We start from the raw sequence: 21906 nt of genomic DNA, 5'->3' as shown, positions 1-21906 counted from the left end.
CGGACCCGCGTGTCGCCACTGTGTGATCGCAGACCGAGCGCCACCACAAGCCAGGTCTCGAGATACGGACTAGCACTCGCCCCAGTTGTACGGACGACGTAGCTAGCGACTATACTGACGAAGCCTCGCTCCTTTGCCGAGCAGATAGATAGAATAGCCTTCAGCTAAGTCAATGGCTACGACCTAGCAAGGCGCCATTAGTAACATTGCATGTATCTAAAGAGTCTCACTTGTATCGCCACAATCTCCAGATGTACCAAAAGGATGGATTAAAGTTAAGTATTCCAGAAGCTACGTACTTTTCTTTATAGTATTCATTACGTATCCTGTTTCAGATCTCACGCCCTCCTGCTTTAACTTAGCGCATGCCTTTCGGCTTCCTCTCATTGTGTCTAGGCTGTCTTGTCTAGACACAACACAATCTATCTTCCCATTTGTCCAATAGGAAATTTTTGGATTCCTGATTGCAGAAAAAGTGTTGACTTCGTGGTACGTCTCAAATGGATTTGTAAATTTTTAATGATCCTGTACCTAGATTTTAGTTTTGTGTTCTTGAAACAAAAAGCTATTTTGTCCCAAATTATACCAAAAAAAGGGCGTAAGGAACTTCGTTTTTCTCTAGGTCGCTTGTATTTGATATTAAGGTTATTTCTAGTACAGGGTTGGGGCACATCGTATTGGTTTTCTTTTTTAAATAATGTGTCCACCAAGCCTACTGGAAAACCATTATTTGTAGCTACTTTTTGGAAAATATTCGTTGTTCAGTTTTTTTTTCTTTTGATATTGGCAAACTGACCTGCTCGTGTATCATAGTGTGAAAATATGCTTGTTCATGTGCACTTGGATGGCACGATCAGTTCAGGATAATGACGTCTTTTTCATGGGTTTACGAAAAATATCGAATGTGTAAGATGTTTAAATCGAAAATGTTGATGCTTTTGTATTTTATATTCCCAGAGGGAATCAGTTTTGTGATGTAAATTGCTGAATCGTGACTGACTGTCATGCTTTGCCGTAGAATAGGTTTAGAATGTTGTCGATGTACTGCACCTACAATAATAAAGTATTTTTCCAGTTGTACAGGAGAACCTCCTAATTTTTTTTCTGAAGTGTTCATGAAAATATCAGGTAAAGTGCATGCAAGGCGTGAATCCTTTGCCACACCATTCTCTTGGAGATAAATTCCGTTCTGGAATCACAAGTAGTTGCGAAAGCTACTCTCAGCTAATATTATAGTAACTTTTCCTCAGTGGTAGTACGAGTTTTGATAGTCATGTATCAGGTATACACAAGGAAGCTGTATGGCCTTCTACCAGTAACTGCTGCTGTATATAGGATGTTTCACTCTTATACGCAAATCCTCCTTGAGGTTATTCCTTGGCAAAAAGAAATTGCTCAAAATATATGCAGTGTAGTCTAAGATGAATTTTGAGATTGCTAGATTCCCTAGATGTGCTTAGCTGCAACGTGCTCGTGAACGATAAACCGGGAACGGGGAAGAAACTAGCAGCTCACTGTTTAGAAGACACGGTGCCAAACAACAGTGCATGTAGGAGAGTACGAATACACGTCATGTGTTGAACAGGGAGCCAAGTGAGGTAAAGCAGTGGTAACACAATTATACCGTACTTAGGAGGACGATGGATCACATCTTCTGTCCGCACATCCATATTTGGGTTTCCTGTGGTTCGCCCAAAACGCTTGAGGCAAATGTCAAGCTCAGTGAAAGTTTCATTCGTGATTTTAATTCCTGAATAAAACGTTCTCGGTTTTCAAGCCGCGTCAGTTCAAATAAAATCCTCGAGTTTTCGATGACCATTTCCACCATCGTCGTCAGGAGTTCACTGACAGCCAGGGCTGCTTTTTTTTCCTTTATTGTTATTTTAATACCTGAACAATCAGGTAGGCTGTCAGCGGCATGCTACGCCGCTCTTCAGCCATAGTGTTGACAATAACAGAATACAGAATGGAGAATCAGAATGAACATAGTGACAGGCAAAAAAATAGTGGTCACAGATACACAAAAAACACGGAGCCGTTCACACTCGACGATAACGACACTGAAAACACGTTGACACGGCGCACATAACACTGATGAATCCGACGGCACAAGTTAACGTAGAAGCGTGACGGCGGACACTAAAAACACAAAATGACGTCACACACACGGGACACTGATGGCGATGATCTCTGGCGCGCGAAAGTCCACGTAGCGTGTGCGAGTCTGGGGACCTGCCAAGAGGGGAAGAAGGGTGAGGGGGGGGGGTTGGAGAGGGTGGAGAGGGGAGAACAAAGATGCCAATGGCTGAGGAGTAGAGAGACAGGGGAGGGGAGGCCCAGGGAGGAGTGGGGAGAAAGGGAGGAGGGAGGGAGGGTGCCCAAAGGAACAGACACAGGAAGAGTGAGGGAGGATCAAAGTTGGTAGGAGGGGTATATCGAGGGGAGGAGGACATCATCAGGGAGGGGGAGCTGGCAGAAGTCACCTTGGGAGAGGGTAAGGAGGGTGGAGAGATGGAGACCGAGGGGATGGGGTGGGAGAGGATGGGCGAGACAAGCGGTTGAGGAGGATTGAGTTTGCGAGAGGTGTACAGGATCCGTATCCTTTCAAGGAAAGAGAGGAGGTGGGGGAACGGAATGAGATCGTACAGGATCCGCATGGGGGAGGGGAGACGGATGCGATAGGTGAGGCACAGAGCATGGCATTCAAGGATTTGAAGGGATTTATAAAAGGTAGGAGGGCAGAGAACCAGGCCAGATGGGCGTAACAAATGATAGGGCAGATGAGGGATTTATAGGTGTGGAGGATGGTGGAGGGGTCCAGACCCCACGTACGGCCAGAAAGGAGCTTGAGGAGACGGAGTCAGGAGCGTGCCTTGGCTTGGATTGTCCGGAGAGGGGGAGTCCAGGAGAGGCGACGGTCGAGGGTGACGTCAAGGTACTTAAGGGTGGGAGTGAGGGCGATTGGATGGCCATAGATGGTGAGATAGAAATCAAGGAGGCGGAAGGAAGGGGTGGTTTTGCCTACAATGATCGCCTGGGTTTTGGAGGGATTGACCTTGAGCAACCGCTGGTTGCACCAAGTGGTGAACTGGTCAAGATGGGATTGGAGAAGGTGTTGGGAGCGCTGCAGGGTGGTGGCAAGGGCAAGGAAGGCGGTGTCATCGGTAAACTGGAGAAGGTGGACGGGGGGTGACGGCGGCTGCATGTCCGCCGTGTACAAAAGGTACAGTAGGGGGGAGAGGACGGAGCCTTGGGGCACACCGGTGGAGGGGAAAAAGGTGTAGGAATCTGTGTTATGGATGGTGACGTAGGAAGGACGGCGGGAGAAAAAGGAGCTGATCAGACGGACGTAGTTAATGGGAAGGGCGAAGGTTTGGAGCTTGAAGAGGAGACCGGAATGCAATACGCGGTCATAAGCACGTTCGAGGTCCAGGGAGAGGAAGATTGCGGAGCGACGGGAATTAAGCTGGTCGGAAATGAGATGAGTGAGGTGAAGGAGAAGGTCGACGGAAGAGAAGGACAGCCGAAAGCCACACTGGGTAACGGGAAGGAGGCGGTGCTGGCAGAGATGCTGGTAGATGCGTCAGGTGAGGATAGATTCCAGGACCTTGCTGAAGACCGAGGTAAGGCTGATGGGACGGCAGGAGGAGACGGCGGACGGCGGTTTGCCAGGTTTAAGGAACATCAGGATACGGGAGGTTTTCCACAGGTCGGGATAGTAACCGGTGGACAATACTACATTGTAGAGCCTGGCCAGAGTGGAGAGGAAAGAGGCAGGAGCTTCACGAAGGTGACGGTAGGTGACACAATCGTGACCAGGAGCGGTGTTGCGTTTAGTGCGGAGTGTAGCAATGAGATCCTTTGTAGTGATAGGGGCATTGAGTTCCACGTGTGCAATGTTGTCCAAGTACTGGGAACCAGCTGCGAGGGGAGGGACAGTGGTGTCACTTCGATCGCGGACATCCGGGAAGAGGAAGCAATCGAACTGGGGATCATCAGGGATGGAAAACACATCGGAGAGGTAGGAGGCAAAGTGATTGGCCTTACTAAGGGTGTCAGGGAAGGGGTGATCATCATGGAGTAGAGGATAGTAGGGGGAGGGTTTAGTTCCGGTAAGGCGACGGAAGGCTGACCAGAACTTGGACGAGTTGATAGGTAGGGTAGCATTTAAACGGGTGCATGTCTGTCGCCAGTGCCGGCGTTTCTTAGCCGCGAGCAAATTACGATTGTGCCGCTGGAGTTGCCGGTGGCGTTGTAGTGTGCCCGGGTCACGCGTGTGGAGGAAGGCACGATAGAGACGGCGGGATTCACGGAGGAGGACGGCCTGTGGGGGTAAGGTAGGACGGTGGGGGTGGATGGCGACAGTAGGGACGTGGGCCTCCACGGCCTCAGACAAGGTCTGCTGGAGAAAGGAGGCGGCGTGGATTACATCGTCAGGGTGGTGGTAGGTGAAGGGGTGGCTATCAACCTGGGTGGAGAGGGTATCCCGGTAGGCATTCCAGTTGGCACGGGAATAACCATGGCGGGGCTGCTACGGTTTCTCGCTTATATAGGCATGATGACATCATCAACAGCCAATCAGATCGATCCAAAGTGGCGCACGCGTAAGTCGACCCGGGCAGCTGGCAGAGCTATTGCCCGTGGCAGCACCGGCGACGTCAGGTGGCGCCAGGGTCAGGCGCCACGTTTGAAACTGCCGCTACCGCGTCGCACATCTGTCTTTGCTTTCTTTCGGTGTCCAACGCCCGCCCCCATGCCCTGCTGAGTGTGTACCCCTGCTCTCTGGTGAAATTGTTGTTGTTCAAACATATCTCGGCCTCTTCCTTTATAACGGAGTCCCAATATGTGGATGCATGAGTGTTGTACTGAGCACAAGCGCCATATAAAAAAAGGGAGCTTGAGAAGTCGGTCATAGCGGAGCATTGCCTACAAAACGGACACAAAATACAGTTCGAAAATACAAAAGTGTTGGCTCATGCATCCATATATTGGGACTCCGTTATAAAGGAAACGGCCGAGATTTGTTTGAAGAACCTCTCATGTTTCTTTCTTACTTTAACAGGTGCCCTTCTTCAGAAAGTATTACGTTACACTCTTTTCTAGAGACTGGCCCGAGAGGGACCATCAATTGATCTGAAATTAAAAAAAAAAAATGATGTACCCTTTATTTTCCAGTTCCATTTGCAAAAGTGGCTCTGAGCACTATGGGACTTAACAACTGTGGCCATCAGCCCCCTAGAACTTAGAACTACTTAACCTAACTAACCTAAGGACATCACACATATCCATGCCCGAGGCAGGATTCGAACCTGCGACCGTAGCGGTCACGCGGTTCCAGACTGAAGCGCCTAGAACCGCACGGCCACACCGGCCGGCTTCCATTTGCACATTATTTTTATACACTGTGTTTAGTTTCGACTTCTATGGATCACCTTCAGATATATACAATTGTGTTAGATAACAATCGTTCCTCTGTTATCGTCCAGAGATTTCGATGCCGCACCAAAGTCGGCAACTCGAATGTACACTGAAGTGCCAAAGAAACTGTACTAGCATGCGTTTTCCAACACAGATATATCTAAATACGCAGAATACGGCCCTGTGGTCGGCAACACCTATATAAGACAACATGTGTCTGGCGCAGTTATTGGATCGGTGACTGCTCCTAAAATTGCAGGCTATCAAGTTTTAAGTGAGTTTGAACATGGTGCTGCAGACACACAGCACAATCCCGTACGACCATTTCACTAGTGTACCGTGAATATCAGAAATCTGCTGAAACATCAAATCTCCGACATCGTTGCGACCGGAAAGAGATCCTGCAAGAACTGAAGAGAATTGTTCAACGTGACAGAAGCGCAATCCTGGGTCATCAACAAGTGTCAGCGTGCGAACCACGCAACGAAAAATCGTCGATATGGACTTTTGGAGCCGAAGGCCACTCGTGTAGTCTTATTGGCTGCACGACACAAAGCTTTACGACCTACCTCGGCCCGTCAGCACCGACATTGGACTGTTTAGGACTCCAAACATGCTGCCTGGTCGGACAAATCTCGTTTAAAATTGTATCGAGCGGATGAATGTGTACGGGTATGGAGACAACCTCAAAAATCCACGGACCATGCATGTCATCAGGGGACTGTTCAAGTTGGTGGAGGATCTGTAATTAAACGGGGCATGTGCAGTTGAAGTGATATGGGACCCCTGATACGTCTAGATACGACTCTGACAGGTGACACGTAATTAAGCATCCTCTCTGATCACATGCATTCTTTATGTCTATTGCGCAGTCCGATGAATTTGGGCAATTCTAGCAGGTCAATGTGACACCCCACACGTCCAGAATTGGAGCAGAGTGGCTCCAGGAACATTTTTTTGAGTTTAAACACTTGCTCTGGGCACCGAACTCCCCAGAGTTGAACATTATTGCGCATATCAGGGATGTCTTGCAAGGTGCTGTTCAGAAGAGATCACCACCCCCTCGTACTCTTACGAATTTACAGACAGCCCTGCAGGATTCATGTGGTCAATTCCCTCCAGCACTACTTTAGACATTAGTCCAATCCTTCTGCGTGCTCGCGGGGCATTACACGACATTAGGCAGGTGTAACAGTTTCTTTGGTTCTTCAGTGTGTATCACACACATTAGGGAGGGATCGCTACAATCAACAACGCTCTAGGAGACCACCCCTGCCTCCCTGCAACGGCAACATCCTCATGTTGAAGTCAGTACAGAGTTGAATATGCAGAAGCTCAGACAGTCGAGGTCTCAGCTACAGCAGTCGCCACCGTAATGTAGGACCAACGAATTGTTAAAGTTACAGATAAGTTTCACTGTTGTAAATGTCGAACATAGTGCTTTCGGAGAATAGTTTATTAATAAGTATGTCAAGTGATGCTTTAGTAATTAATGACATTTGTAAATTACATATTCTTGTGGAAAAGTAGTGTGTCAAAGTTAAGTAAATCTTTTATTTATTGATGTAATAAAGTGAACTAATGGTTCATGTGTTCTAGTTTGATAAGCAACCTCCCAGACTAATCAAAGAACCCACAGTGTCTGTATCGAAACTATACATTCGATGTTTGTAGCCGTAGAATTGGAACTATGCAGAAATGAAGTGAATCCAGAGAAAACAATGGAACACAGGAATAACGAGGACACAGTCCTGAGACAGTTTCATCATTGTATTAATTTGTGAAACTCTTACCATCATTTCGGCTAAAGATACCATTTCGGCTAACGATATTTGCTGCGTCGGAGACAACATGCTACTATCGCTACAGCGAATGTGAAGGTGGGGGCCTAGTGCATAGTGTCAGAAATACATCGCGAGTAGCTCCATTAGAGTAAAAACGTTGCTGCCAAAGTCTGCCGGCACTGGGAGAAATGTATCAAATACTGAGCTCTCTTTCGCCCATCACAGTTTGTAAATTCGGATGAATGACAACAGTGTATATAGTCACTTCTGAACTGTGCAAGACAACAATAATATGCGAGCAGTCATACTATACAGAACCAGCCCACCGTATGGGATAAAGAAGCCAAGACCTGCACGTTCACCTCTAGACACTGCACATTTCATGGAACAGCGATTGGCATGGGAAATCACCGATACTCGAAGCATAAAATCAAATTCGGCTGCACAGATGTATCGTGGTAACAGTTGCGACACGCTCAATGACAGGCACAAGTAAACCACATGTAGGGATGAATCAGGTTTGCCAACTGAGTACACTTTACGTAGATGGTGGTAGGATTCTCGGTAGCGTGTTTCTGATAGGTTTGTCATATTCTGTCATCGGAGAACCTCATAAGAACCCATTGCCTTATAATGTGTATCCGTTTCTTCGCTCAGTGCGCCATGGAGGTAAATGTACCTTGAATATGACCACACAATGTCTTACCGTAAACGAATTGTACCAGAACGATTTGATGGCCTCGATCACGAACATACGTATCCTTCTACAGCCACCAAGGTATTAGAAATCAATCCTACTGAGTTCAAATGAGATGTGACCAAGACAAACTTGTTTCCACCGATTTGGTCACTTTCTGAGCAGGTATGATTCAAGATAGTTCGCTGGGCACTCTGCGTCTCGTGGAATCCTTACTATGACTGCTAGCTGCCATGATCATGACTTTTAAGTCTATTTATAGATATCATTTGAGTGACTCTTTCTGGTTTTGCAAAGTTTCTACATGCTAAATAATATATATCACCTAATGTTGAGTAGTTGTTCGTTTGTGCTTAGGACATCATTGAACTTTGTTAAATGCTGACTTTCAACACATGATGATGATGACCACCGTCATGATGATTTCTGCCCACGTATCTATCATTGCACATTCATCATCCCCAGCCCTGCCGTCTTCTAGTCCCTTTCGCAGGCATCATTCCTTCTAGTCCAACTTTCTTGATGTAGTCACTCCTGATCCAGTATCTTAAATAATTTTCTTTCCATCTTTTAATTGTATATGTGGTGTCACCGCCAGACACCACACTTGCTAGGTGGTAGCCTTTAAATCGGCCGCGGTCCTTTAGTATACGTCGGACCCGCGCGTCGCCATTGTCAGTGATTGCAGACCGAGCGCCGCCACACGGCAGGTCTAGAGAGACTTCCTAGCACTCGCCCCAGGTGTACAGCCGACTTTGCTAGCAATGGTTCACTGACAAATTACGTTCTCATTTGCCGAGACGATAGTTAGCATAGCCTTCAGCAACGTCATTTGCTACGACCTAGCAAGGCGCCATTACCATTTGCTATTTATCTTGTGATGCATGTACCGTCAGACCGATGTTCACGAATTATGGATTAAAGTTAAGTAATCCAGAAGGTACGTACTTGTTTTACTAGACTCAACTCCTTTAACTGTTCCAGACCTCACGCTAGCCTGCGTGAGCTTAAACGCGTGCCTTTCGGCTACCTCCTTTGTCTTTTATCATCCCTCCTTAGTAATACAACTTCGTTCCTTACCTCATTTGTATGTTTCACACCAGCTAGTCTTTTCCAAATCGTCATTTCGAATACCTCCAAGTATTTCTTCTCTTTCCACCGTCGCGTCCAACTTTCGGCACGATATAAGGCAACTCTTGATACATGTATTTTTCTCAATAGCTTATATAAAGGAGCTCAGAACACACTCCTTTTCCTGCAGGTCATTTCTTGTACAAGGTATTTGTAAATAGTGAATCACATGATATGATAAATCCGGCTTCCGAGTGGGATACATTAACTGCAGGCCTTCATTTTGATATCTCTCAAGCTGATGGATGTTCTGGTTGGTATAAATGCTCACAGATCGTTGTTCTAAAGGATCGTAATTACTTTATTTTACGTATCGTCAATCACACGGCCATTTGTAAGTCTCACACCTACAAACGTAAACGGATTTCGTAAGATCTTACGGGTAAAATAAAGCGTAAAGTTACTCCAGCCATTACCGATCCGCAGTAATTTTATTCTGTTGCCGGACATAGATAGAGAACTTTGTGCCTGCTCTTGACACACGTCTGCAGCTCAGAGTGCTGTTATTGAGTTTCTGGGTTGCTAAAAACAGTTGAAAGAAGCTTCCACATGAAACTGGAAATTTTTCACGAAGCTGCGGCTTTCGACCACAGCACAGGTACGTGCTCGACACAAAGTTCGTATGTCAAGAGGAGGAGTTCCAGCACTCTGAATTCCCCGCGTGGTATTGCATCGTGGTATTGCATTGCGCCAGGCAAATGCGTCACAAGCGGGTAAAATTTCCACTTTGCTGAGTGATACGTAGATTAATTAAACGACACTATAAGCATATTCTAGATAAAAAGGTAAATTCAGAATGACAGTGAAACTTAGACTCTTTTAACATAACCATTATACCATCTCACTTTGAGAAATAACTGGTTAATAACACAGATTACTAAAGTGAACAGACAGCTGAACGTCTAAATCTAGAAGATACAGTAAGAAAGTTAAGGGATTATGTGTTTAGGAAACAGGAATATAAAAGTCTGCTGAAGTAAGAAATGAATGATAAGATAATACAGACCATAATAGCGTACCTCAATTTAATATATCTGATGGCACCAATCGTGAACTTCTTCTTTGCACGATGTTGGCCCTCATCTATGTTGGTCATGTTTATTATCATCATCATTTATCGTTACCAGTAAGAGTGATTTATCGTCCACTGCAGGATAAATATATGTATTACAAATCCCTCCGTATATTGAGAAATTCATTATATGTATTGAGAGGTACCTACTTGCAAAAATGAAATTAAAAGAAAACAGATTATTTTCAAAATTTGTTTTTATCATTTGTGCCTACTTTCATAATTTCGTACAATACTTCGTGCCAAACTGACATTGTAAACAGAAAGATCTTCCGTTTCATTTAAGGAACTTTAAATTTTTGCCCTCTGCCTGGAAAACGTTTGGGTCACAGATATGGAAGTGTGCCAGTCGCATGCCAGTGGCGTGCTAGGAAGCCACGTGTCAGGTGGAAGGTGTGTGACGATAGGTAGCTGGCGTGAGAGGGCACCAATCGAAAAATGGCTTTTATTAGATCGATTTTATGTTTGATAGTTCGACACAAATTTTGCAATTGATTCCAAAATAACGTCCAGGTGCGATACAGGCAGCAATATTAACTCCCCTCCTTTTCGCTCCTTTCGGTAGTTGTGGTAATGAAGGTGTAAAAGTTTCGTAACGGCTGACATCCTGGCTGTCTTGCAGGCCGTGAACACAGGGTGTTTCAAAAAGAATGACCTGATATCAAAACTCGATATTTATATATAGAAACAAACTACAAACATGGGATAAATTAAGTTTTAACTATGCTAACATAAATTCTGTATGCGTCCACCAGCAGCAGCACGAGTAACAACCAGATGCTAAATAAATTCATCATACACAAAGCTCACATGTTGCGAAAATCGGCAGTTCACCGTAAATAACGAAAAGTGTGACGTCATCCACATGAGTGCTAAAAGGAATACGTTAAACTTCGATTATACGATAAATCAGTCAAATCTAAAAGCCGTAAATTCAACTAAAGATGAAGAACTTAAATTGGAAAGAACAGGTAGAAAAAGGTGTGGGAAGGCTGACCAAAGACTGCATTTTATTGGCAGGACAGTTAGAAAATTTAAAAGATATACTAAAGACACTGCCAACACAACGATTGTCCGTCCTCTTTTAGCATAATGCTAGGCTGTGTGGGATCCTTGCCAGATAGAATTGATAGAGCACATCGAAAAAGTTCAAAGAAGAACTGATCGTTTTATTATCCAGAAATAGGGAAGAGAGTGTCACTGAAATGACACAGGATTTGGAATTTACACCATTAAATCAAAGGCGTTTTTCGTTGCGGCGGAGTCGTCTCACGAAATTTCAATCACCCACTTTCTCCTCCGGATGCGAAAATATTTTGTTGACGTCAACCTAATTAGGAAGTAACGGTCACCATAAATAACGGTAATCAGAGCTCGCAAGGAAAGGTATTGGTGATCGTTTTCTCCGCTCGCTATACGAAACTGGAATAATAACGTATTGTGAAGGTGGTTCGATGAACCCTCTTTCAGGCCCTTAAACGTGATTTGTAGAGTATCCATGTAGATATAGATGTAGATAAACCTTACATAATGCATCTGCTTCTTTACAGAAGCTATGCGGACTTATTTTTTTCTTCACTTCTTCTGCGTCATGAGGTGAAGAGGAGATGAAGACACTTTCCGTCACAAATCCTCGCAAGACAAAATCGCATGGGGTCATGTCTGACGATCTTGGAGGCCAGAAATGCAGGGCAGTGTTTTGGTATCCCGTGCGCCCCACCCAGCGTTGAGGCGCACTAGAAACTGACGTACGCTATTGTGCCAGCGTGGTGATGCTCCATCATGTTGGAAAATTAAGTGATCTGTTTCTCATGAAGTTGTTGGAAAAATCATTTCTGCACCATTTGAAGATAGTTCAGTGCCGGATAGGGAACACAGAACCCCGAGATACTGCCCTACATTCCTTGCTCCAAGATCGTCAGACATGACCCCATGCGTTTTTTTGTTGTTGTTCGGATATGTAAAGGAAAGTACGTTCATCTCTCCTTTACTTCTTGATGCAGAAAAAAAGTGAAGAACTGAATAACCGCCGGCATAAGATCTGTAAAAGCATCTAGATTCTGTAAAGTTTATGACTAATTTAGCTAGTGTCTAGAAGTTGTTCGAGTTGGTGTCGGTTGACCTCTAGGGTACTTGTAATAGCATAGCTAAGACTTCAAGATTTTGTGAGTATTTTGCCATTCATCCCATTTTTGTGGTATATTTTTATCAAAAAATACAGAGTTTTGAAGTCAGATTATTCTTTTTGATATACCCTCTACTGTGCGATAAGTATTAAATTGCGTCCAAGGAGCTATGCAAGCGGACGGGCGAAGTTGAGCAGGTAGAGGAAGAATGAGATGGCTATCGCTTTCTTGTCTGCCTATTCAGTACAAATTGTCGAACTGATATTAAACTAACTTCCCAATGAACTAGAGACTTCAAACCTTAAAGATAGGTCAGGCCTGACAATGACAACACAATGTTGACAAACCTTCTACTCTTGTGTGTGGTGGAGAGTATCTTGTGTATCACTGCGATTTCACCCTGTAGCTGTTTCAGTCACGAATGGTACATGGGAAAAAAAGATTCCTGGTAAACTTCCGTGTGACCTCTAGTTTCTCTAATTTTTCCCTTCACTGTCTTTTCACGAGATTGCATAAAATGGTTCAAATGGCTCTGAGCACTATGGGACTCAACTGCTGAGGTCATTAGTCCCCTAGAACTTAGAACTAATTAAACCTAACTAACCTAAGGACATCACACACATCCATGCCCGAGGCAGGATTCGAACCTGCGACCGTAGCGGTCTCGCGGTTCCGGACTGCAGCGCCCAGAACCGCACGGCCACTTCGGCCGGCTGACATATGCATAGGAGGAAGCAAAATATTAATTGGGCCAGATGGAGAGAAACTGAGACAAAGTTACAAAGTTGAAATTTACCACATGTTCTTGTTGTAATCTCATGTAAATGTTTGAAATAGACCGAAAAATATTGCAAACACAAAACTAAGAAGCAGAAAATAACGATTTAAATAAAAATTAATTTTTGATCCTCCACGTTTTAAACTGGATAATTATTAAATAATTTTTCCTATACCCATACAGACTCCTTTCGCCATGCAGACAATTTTGCAAATTTGTGATTGTGGATTTTTAATACGATTGAAAATGCTTATAAATTTAAAACGAGAAACGTGGGGCCCTGGCAGCAGATAATTGATGCATGAATATTTCACCTGCTTACTATTACAATACTTACTAAATGATCCATGAATAGTTCACGTCCTTACGATTATATGTTGTATGTGCCCAACGTTTTACGTTTCCAATCTTAAAAGTATTTTCAAAGCTATTAAAAATTCACAATCACAGTTTTTCAGGACTATCTGTACAGCATTGGAAATCTGTATGTGGTTAGAAGAGATTATTTTATACATTTCAACCAGATTTAAAAACGAGAGATATTAAAGTTCATTTTTATTTAAATAATTATCCGTATTGCTGAAACAGCGAAGAGTAGTCTGGTGTTTAATCGTGACTTAAATTTTTACTGTAATTACTCTTTCCGTGCGGTGTTTTTGCAGGAGAGGAGAATTAACTTATTATTTCATTTTTTACCGTTAGAATCTCTCAGTCGAATATTCTGAGAAACTACTTGTTTTGTAAATAAAACTGCCTTTTCCTGCTGCTAGTTAGCAGGAAAAGGCAGTTTTATTTACAAAACAAGTATTTACATTCTTGCTGCGGAGGATGGCCACACAAACAAACTTGTTATTCTGAGTAACGTTTGTTATCGGATTCAAAAAATTAATTGTTACAATTCATTTTCTTGGTGGTGCTTCATCTGAACCCACGAGGCACCTAGCCTATTGCTAGCTATTGCTCATTCATTATGTTAACGATATGCACTGCACAACTGTATTAAAAACAGTTCCAGAGGATGTTATGCTTTGTAAACAGATGTACCAAGTCAGTTACTCTCCTTCTGATTCCTTTATGTAAGCTGATGTGGCGTTACTGTGGCTGCATTATTTACATGTGTTGCGGAGATGGCTATGGAATCTTTCAACCGAAATGTTACCTATATTTGTGAAATTTCCGGATGTAAATTGTTACAGTAGTTCGTAATCTTGAGCTACAAATCGTTATCAGTGAGCATTGTAACAGTTGCTTTGTCTAATGGACATACCCGTAAGAAGGCCAAGAGAAGTGTAAACTCGACGAGCAGAAGACGGACTTTCGGAGTAAAAGGTATTTCTCAATGCTTTGAAGTCACGCTAATTGATTTTTATTTGACTGAATGTAGGAAGATGGGATCTGCCCATCATTCACGCGCATAGGTAGCACCTGCATTTGGGGATGCGACTGCATCGTGGATTCCATTAGTGTATCTCTGTTTTTCAAGGTTCTACTGCAAACAATAAAGGGTAAGTTAACCTAGCGTTTCCACAGGGGTTATCTAGTATCACACAGGTTCAGGTATGAAAGAATGAAAGCAGAAATAGAAGATAGTATCAGTCACTGAGAAATATCATTCGTTATTTGTTTTTGTTAAATAACTGGGCAGTAATTCAATAGTAATTCATGGTTTTATCCCTAGAGGTTTCTGGTGCAACTTGACAGTTATTTCTTCAGTTTTTATGAATGTGTATTAGATTGTGCACTGTAGTGTAATGTACAATCTTATAAGCTAGAATTTGATTTTTATTCGTTTCTATTGGTAGGGTTATGTACTCAGTTGCGTTTAGCTGTTTGATGCACAGCATTCCGAGATCACTTGCTCTGGTGGGTCCTTTCCAGGTTGGAGGTCCTTTTGTCAGAAGAAGTATTGAATACCTTTAAAGAACTGAAGTCCCATGCGTAAAACAGCTTGTAAAATTCGACTACAAATGGTGTTCAGCATGTAAGCGAGAAAAAGTTTAGAAAAGGTTTGAAATTATGTTTAAATCATGTTGGAAGACGCGTCTCATTATCAAACACTGGATGAATACAGCCTGGGTAATTGACACAAAGTTCTAAAGAAAAGCTAGTTTTTCTCGCATCTCAATGTTTATGATGTGGTATCTCCCAAACGGTATAATTTTCCTTGTACATTCAGTCTATATTTGTGGACACTGTCTACAAATTGAATTAATAGTAAATAAGTAATAAAACAGAACGTCATGCCTGCGGCTTAAGTTTTACTGTGTGAAAAGCGAAAATATAGTAAGCGATTAACATTATTGCTTTCATCAATTGTTGGGGAGGGTCGCCAAGACTAAACCCGATAAAAGTTTGGAATTATGTTTCAATTTTGTCACTTGGTACATTCGTTCTCAAATCCAGGGTGAATGCATTAGAAAATTGCAGCGAAATGCAGGAACATCTGCAGCGGATAGGCACTTGCAGCAGGGAGTGGCAACTGACGCTTAACATAGGCAAATGTAATGAATAGCGAATACATAGAAAGAGGGAACCTTTATTTTATGATTATATGATAGCAGAACAAACACTGGTAGCTGTTACTTCTGTAAAATATCTGGTAGTATACGTACGGAACGATTTTAAATGGAATGATCATATAAAATTAAATGTTGGTAAGGCGGGTGCCAGGTTGAAATTCATTGGTTCAAATGGCTCTGAGCACTATGGGACTTAACATCTGTGGTCATCAGTCCCCTAGAACATAGAACTACTTAAACCTAACTAAACTAAGGACATCACACACATCCATGCCCGAGGCAGGATTCGAAGCTGCGACCGTAGCAGTCGCGCGGTTCCGGACTGCTTGCCCAGAACCTGAGATTCATTGGGAGAGTCCTTAGAAAATGTAGTCCATCTACAAAGGAGGTGGCTTACAAAACACTCGTTCGTCCTATACTTGAGTATTGCTCATCAGTGTGGGATCTGTACCAGGTCGGGTTGACAGAGGAGATAGAGAAGATCCTAAGAAGAGCGGCGCGTTTCGGCACAGGGTTATTTGGTAAGCGTGATAGCGTTATGGAGATGTTTAGCAAACTCAAGTGGCAGACTCTGCAAGAGAGGCACTCTGCATTGAGGTGTAGCTTTCTGTCCAGGTTTCTAGAGGGTGCGTTTCTGGATGAGGTATTCAATATGTTGCTTCCCCCTACTTATACCTCCCGAGAAGACCACGAATGTAAAATTAGAGAGATTCGAGCGCGCACGGAGGCTTTCCGGCAGTTTTGTTCCCGCGAACCGTACGCGACTGGAACAGGAAAGGAGGTAACGACAGTGACACGTAAAGTGCCCTCCGCCACACAGCGTTGGGTGGCTTGCGGAGTATAGATGTAGATGTAGATGTAGATATTTACACAGCTTCTAACTGTAATACTTGTCAAACGGTCTTAAACCTTTAACGTAGAATCATACTTTTCAGTGAGTAGATTTTGATAGAACTTTACATTTTTATGTTCGGTCCATAATTACATGAAATATAACTCTATTTTTTTGGCCCTGAAAACCGTTAAACATGTACCCGGCACGTTGTAACGGGCACCAGGAACAATAAACCGGATTACTAGTTTACGAGCATTAATATAAGTTGTCAGCCAGATGTGATTTAAGTCAGATATAACACAAATCGATTACACACGTACTCTCTCATCCAGAACATTACGACCATCGACCTACAATCGATATTTCACACCTACAGGCGATATCAGCGTTACCCGACGAGGAATCACTGCTAGTCAGACACACGCGTGGTGCATATAGTGTCAGTGAGAATCCTGTCCGTATGTAGAATGGCGAAGGTGCATAACATACCTGAGTTCGGCACAGGGCAAATTGCAATGGCCCGCAGGCTCGGTAGGAGTGTTTCGGAAACAGCACAACTTGCCGGCTGTTAGAGGAGTGCTACGGTGAGTGTCTTCAACACGTGGCAAAACCAAGGAGAAACCACGACCAGACGCCGTCGAGTTGGCTGGTCACCCATCATTACGGATGTCGGACGTCGTAGGCTGGGCAGACTGCCTCAGAAATTGGGCAATGTATATAATTTTTTCTTAAAAATTAACTTAGCGCTGCCTTCTCTTTCTGTGTTTTGTTCAATGTTTTTGAAACCTTACAGCCCATTCGGTGCCTACTGTGAATATCATTATCGATATTGTAAATGATGCTGTTTTTTAATTGCCCATTGATGAAATCCAGGAGGATACTTACAAAACTTCATCCTGTTCAGTTGGTATGCCACTAGACTGAGAATGAGGCAAACGGTATCCGAAATGGGAATATTTCAAAGGGAATTTAAAGCTATATCGTTTCCCACCTGACTAAGGACAAACAGCTTGAAGGAGCTGACAGGAAGAATTTTTAATTCCAATGAACCAGCTAAAAACAAAGAACGTGTGAGAATATATATATATATATATATATATATATATATATATATATATATATATATATATATATATACTCCTGGAAATTGAAATAAGAACACCGTGAATTCATTGTCCCAGGAAGGGGAAACTTTATTGACACATTCTTGGGGTCAGATACATCACATGATCACACTGACAGAACCACAGGCACATAGACACAGGCAACAGAGCATGCACAATGTCGGCACTAGTACAGTGTATATCCACCTTTCGCAGCAATGCAGGCTGCTATTCTCCCATGGAGACGATCGTAGAGATGCTGGATGTAGTCCTGTGGAACGGCTTGCCATGCCATTTCCACCTGGCGCCTCAGTTGGACCAGCGTTCGTGCTGGACGTGCAGACCGCGTGAGACGACGCTTCATCCAGTCCCAAACATGCTCAATGGGGGACAGATCCGGAGATCTTGCTGGCCAGGGTAGTTGACTTACACCTTCTAGAGCACGTTGGGTGGCACGGGATACATGCGGACGTGCATTGTCCTGTTGGAACAGCAAGTTCCCTTGCCGGTCTAGGAATGGTAGAACGATGGGTTCGATGACGGTTTGGATGTACCGTGCACTATTCAGTGTCCCCTCGACGATCACCAGTGGTGTACGGCCAGTGTAGGAGATCGCTCCCCACACCATGATGCCGGGTGTCGGCCCTGTGTGCCTCGGTCGTATGCAGTCCTGATTGTGGCGCTCACCTGCACGGTGCCAAACACGCATACGACCATCATTGGCACCAAGGCAGAAGCGACTCTCATCGCTGAAGACGACACGTCTCCATTCATCCCTCCATTCACGCCTGTCGCGACACCACTGGAGGCGGGCTGCACCATGTTGGGGCGTGAGCGGAAGACGGCCTAACGGTGTGCGGGACCGTAGCCCAGCTTCATGGAGACGGTTGCGAATGGTCCTCGCCGATACCCCAGGAGCAACAGTGTCCCTAATTTGCTGGGAAGTGGCGGTGCGGTCCCCTACGGCACTGCGTAGGATCCTACGGTCTTGGCGTGCATCCGTGCGTCGCTGCGGTCCGGTCCAGGGTCGACGGGCACGTGCACCTTCCGCCGACCACTGGCGACAACATCGATGTACTGTGGAGACCACACGCCCCACGTGTTGAGCAATTCGGCAGTACGTCCACCCGGCCTCCTGCATGCCCACTATACGCCCTCGCTCAAAGTCCGTCAACTGCACATACGGTTCACGTCCACGCTGTCGCGGCATGCTACCAGTGTTAAAGACTGCGATGGAGCTCCGTATGCCACGGCAAACTGGCTGACACTGACGGCGGCGGTGCACAAATGCTGCGCAGCTAGCGCCATTCGACGGCCAACACCGCGGTTCCTGGTGTGTCCGCTGTGCCGTGCGTGTGATCATTGCTTGTACAGCCCTCTCGCAGTGTCCGGAGCAAGTATGGTGGGTCTGACACACCGGTGTCTGTGGTGTCTCCGCCAGACACCACACTTGCTAGGTCGTAGATTAAATCGGCCGCGGTCCATTTAGTACATGTCGGACCCGCGTGTCGCCACTGTGTAATCGCAGACCTAGCGCCACCACAAGGCAGGTCTCGTGATACGAACAAGCACTCGCCCAGTTGGACGGACGACCTAGCTAGCGACTAGATGTACGAAGCCTTTCTCTCTCATTAGCCGAGAGACAGAATAGCCTTCAGCTAAGTTAATGGCTACGAACTAGCAAGGCGCCATTAGCCTTACAGTGATTGTAATTAAAGTCTCCTGTGTATAGTCAAGAGCGATGTACCACAATGACTGATTAAAGATAAGTATTAATCCAGCTACGTACTTTTCTTCATAGCATTAATTACATAGCCTTTTCCAGACTTGACGCCCGTCGGCGTGTGTGCACGCGTGCCTTTCCTTCGGCTACCTCAAGTGGCGTAACAGTCTTGTTACGTCACTACAGTGTCAATGTGTTCTTTTTTCCATTTCCAGGAGTATATATATATATATATATATATATATATATATATATATATATCTGTGTGTGTGTGTGTGTGTGTGTGTTGTGTGTGTGGAGCGTGTAACGCAGAACTTGTGCCGAAGCTGTTACAGTGCAGTCTTTGTCTCGGTTCCCTGCAGCGCGCACCTGTTGACGAGCGGCCGCCCGCGCCACAGCCACTTGACGGTGGGCGGCGGGTCGGCGCTGACGGGGCAGCGCAGCTGGGCGGCGCCGCCCTCCTGCGCGCTGACGAGGGGCGGCGGCGCGGGCCGCGGCCGGCAGGCGAAGTCCTCGGCGGACAGGCGGTCCCAGGCGCGGCCCCGCAGCCTCGCCGGCTCGCGGCACGTGGGCGGCTCGTCGCCCAGGGGCACGCGCTGCTCGGTGAGCCAGCTGCGCAGCGGCCGCAGCGCGCAGCTGCAGTTCCAGGGGTTGCCGGCCAGCGCCAGGCCGTGCAGCGCGCGCAGCGTCGTCAACGCCGACACCCCGGACTCGGAGGCGGTGGACGCCGCGGCCGAGGGCGCCGCGCCGGCGCTACCAGCACCGGCCTCCGTGCCGGTCAGCTCGTTGCCGTCCAGTCGCCTACACAGGCAGCAACCATTAAGCGTCCTCCACCAATGTGGTCGTCCACTGAAATTTATCCAATAAGGGGCAAGATCCTAAAACTATCTGTTTTTGTATGACTGTGTATGAGAATTTAAGGTGTCCCGAGAACTAAACTTGACAGCAACTATCAAAAACTTGTATGCAACTAACTGACAAACCCGGCATTCATCAAACTTTTATTCATTCTAGTCTTCTATTAGTTTACCTCCTCCTCTCTCCTCTTTCTCTCCACATCCACTTTCCCACTCTCTCCGTCCATCTTCTCCACCCTGTCCCTATCCACACACTTTATCCACCTCTCCTCCCTCCTCTCTCTATCCATCCCCTAGTTCCTGTCCATCACCCCCTCCCCCCCTCCATTTCTGTGTACATCTCCAGCACTCCATCTCTGCCCCCATTCTCTCCATCTCCTTGTGCCCCTCTTTCTGTGCATCTGTTCCCTGCCCCTCTCTCTATCTGCTGCTCTCCCTTCTGTCCATGTTTTTCTTCCTTTCCTGTTCATCTCCCGCTCCCTCGCCAAATTACATATTTACCTCTCCCCTTTTTGTAAATTTTTTCCTCTGTACATCCCCTCCTTCCCCTCTGTCACACTCCCTCTCTCTCCCTCTGTTCATCTCCTCCTATGCCTTCCTCTTCTCCTCTCTTTCCATCTCCTCCTCTTTCCTCTCTTTGTCCATTTCCTCCTCCCCTCTGTCTTTTCATCTCCTTCTTCCTCATCTCTCTGGCTATCTCTATGTAGCTCCTCCTCCTTTCTTTCTCTCTCCACCTCCTCCTCCTCTCTCCTGTGCCTGTCTCCTCCAACACCCTCGCATTCTCTTCATCCTTTGTCCTCCCTTCTCTCTCTACGTTACTATCCCTACGATCGTTCTTTCTAGACTGTAACTAACATGTGTACTAAATTTAATTCAAATCGTTCCAAGGATTTAGTATGAGCCCTCTACCTGTGGATTTGCTTGCATACGCACATGTGAAAAACATGCAACACATACTTCTCATGTTTCACGCGTTATTAGTCACGTATTTTACCTCTACATCAAGCGAATTTCTCCCCGCAGTTTCACTTTCACGCAGCTTTACTTTTATGACATTGTATCTTCTGAACTATGTGCTGTAAATGATATAATTTTTTAGATACATCCAGTGGTATATATGACTACTGTCTTCGAAACGCGTTGTGTATAGAGGTAGCAGTAAAGAAGTTATAAATTAAAACGTCATGCACGATGAGTCAGTTTCTCACGCACCTAACGTTTATGATTTCATTCTCTTGGACTACAGGCCGTACAATGACATATTTTTGCAGGCACATTTAGTGGCAAATGTTGATACTCTCTGTGAAAAGTGCTGGAAATAGAGTTTTTAGCAACGAAGTAATAAATTTAAACGTCTTGCACGATGCTCTAGCTTTCCACACATTAACTGTTTATGACGTCGTAGCTACTGAATTAAGTGTCTTACAGTGATGCACTTTTCCTGGTACCTTCAGTGTTACGTGTGAATACTGTATGCGAACACTGTTAGTAATAAATGGGGTAATAAATTAAAACGTCACGCTTCGTGCGGCAGTCTTACTGCATGAACAGTGCAAATTTAGCAAACGATAAACTCTTTTTCCTTTCGTCATTTTTCAGGGTCATCAGCGAGAAAAATATTTCGTAAGGGTTTGAAATTATGTGTCAGATTGGTTACAAATCTCTAAGTGTTCTCATTCCCAGATATGCTAATATATATGTATCCTCGCATCGTCCACTACACTGCCTTTTCATCCTCACCCCTTTCGTAAGTGGGTGGTTATTACCCCCATGGTGATTCTTTCCAGACACTGAAAGATATGTGTACCCAGTTTGGTTGAAGCGATCAAATTCTTTAGCAGGAGATGTGGAAAATACATACAC

The 21906-nt window shown here is 45.1% G+C and overlaps 1 protein-coding gene across 1 annotated transcript in view; it reads right to left on the bottom strand.

Moving 5' to 3' along the window:
• LOC126416857 (leucine-rich repeat-containing protein 24-like) overlaps window positions 1-21906 on the bottom strand; it is a gene marked incomplete at its 5' end in the record, with an annotated part of 209373 nt that overhangs the window by 174157 nt on the left and 13310 nt on the right. Inside the window, 2 exons of the mRNA XM_050084741.1 lie at window positions 19556-19896; window positions 19954-19987. Coding sequence (XP_049940698.1) covers window positions 19556-19896; window positions 19954-19987 — 375 coding nt within the window. The remainder of the gene's footprint in view (window positions 1-19555; window positions 19897-19953; window positions 19988-21906) is intronic.

Source organism: Schistocerca serialis, chromosome 8 (genome assembly GCF_023864345.2).
Source record: "Schistocerca serialis cubense isolate TAMUIC-IGC-003099 chromosome 8, iqSchSeri2.2, whole genome shotgun sequence".
Classification (NCBI taxonomy): Eukaryota; Metazoa; Arthropoda; class Insecta; order Orthoptera; family Acrididae; genus Schistocerca; species Schistocerca serialis.
The sequence above is the reverse complement of the archived record's forward strand: the minus strand, read 5'-3'. Positions and strand labels throughout refer to the sequence as shown.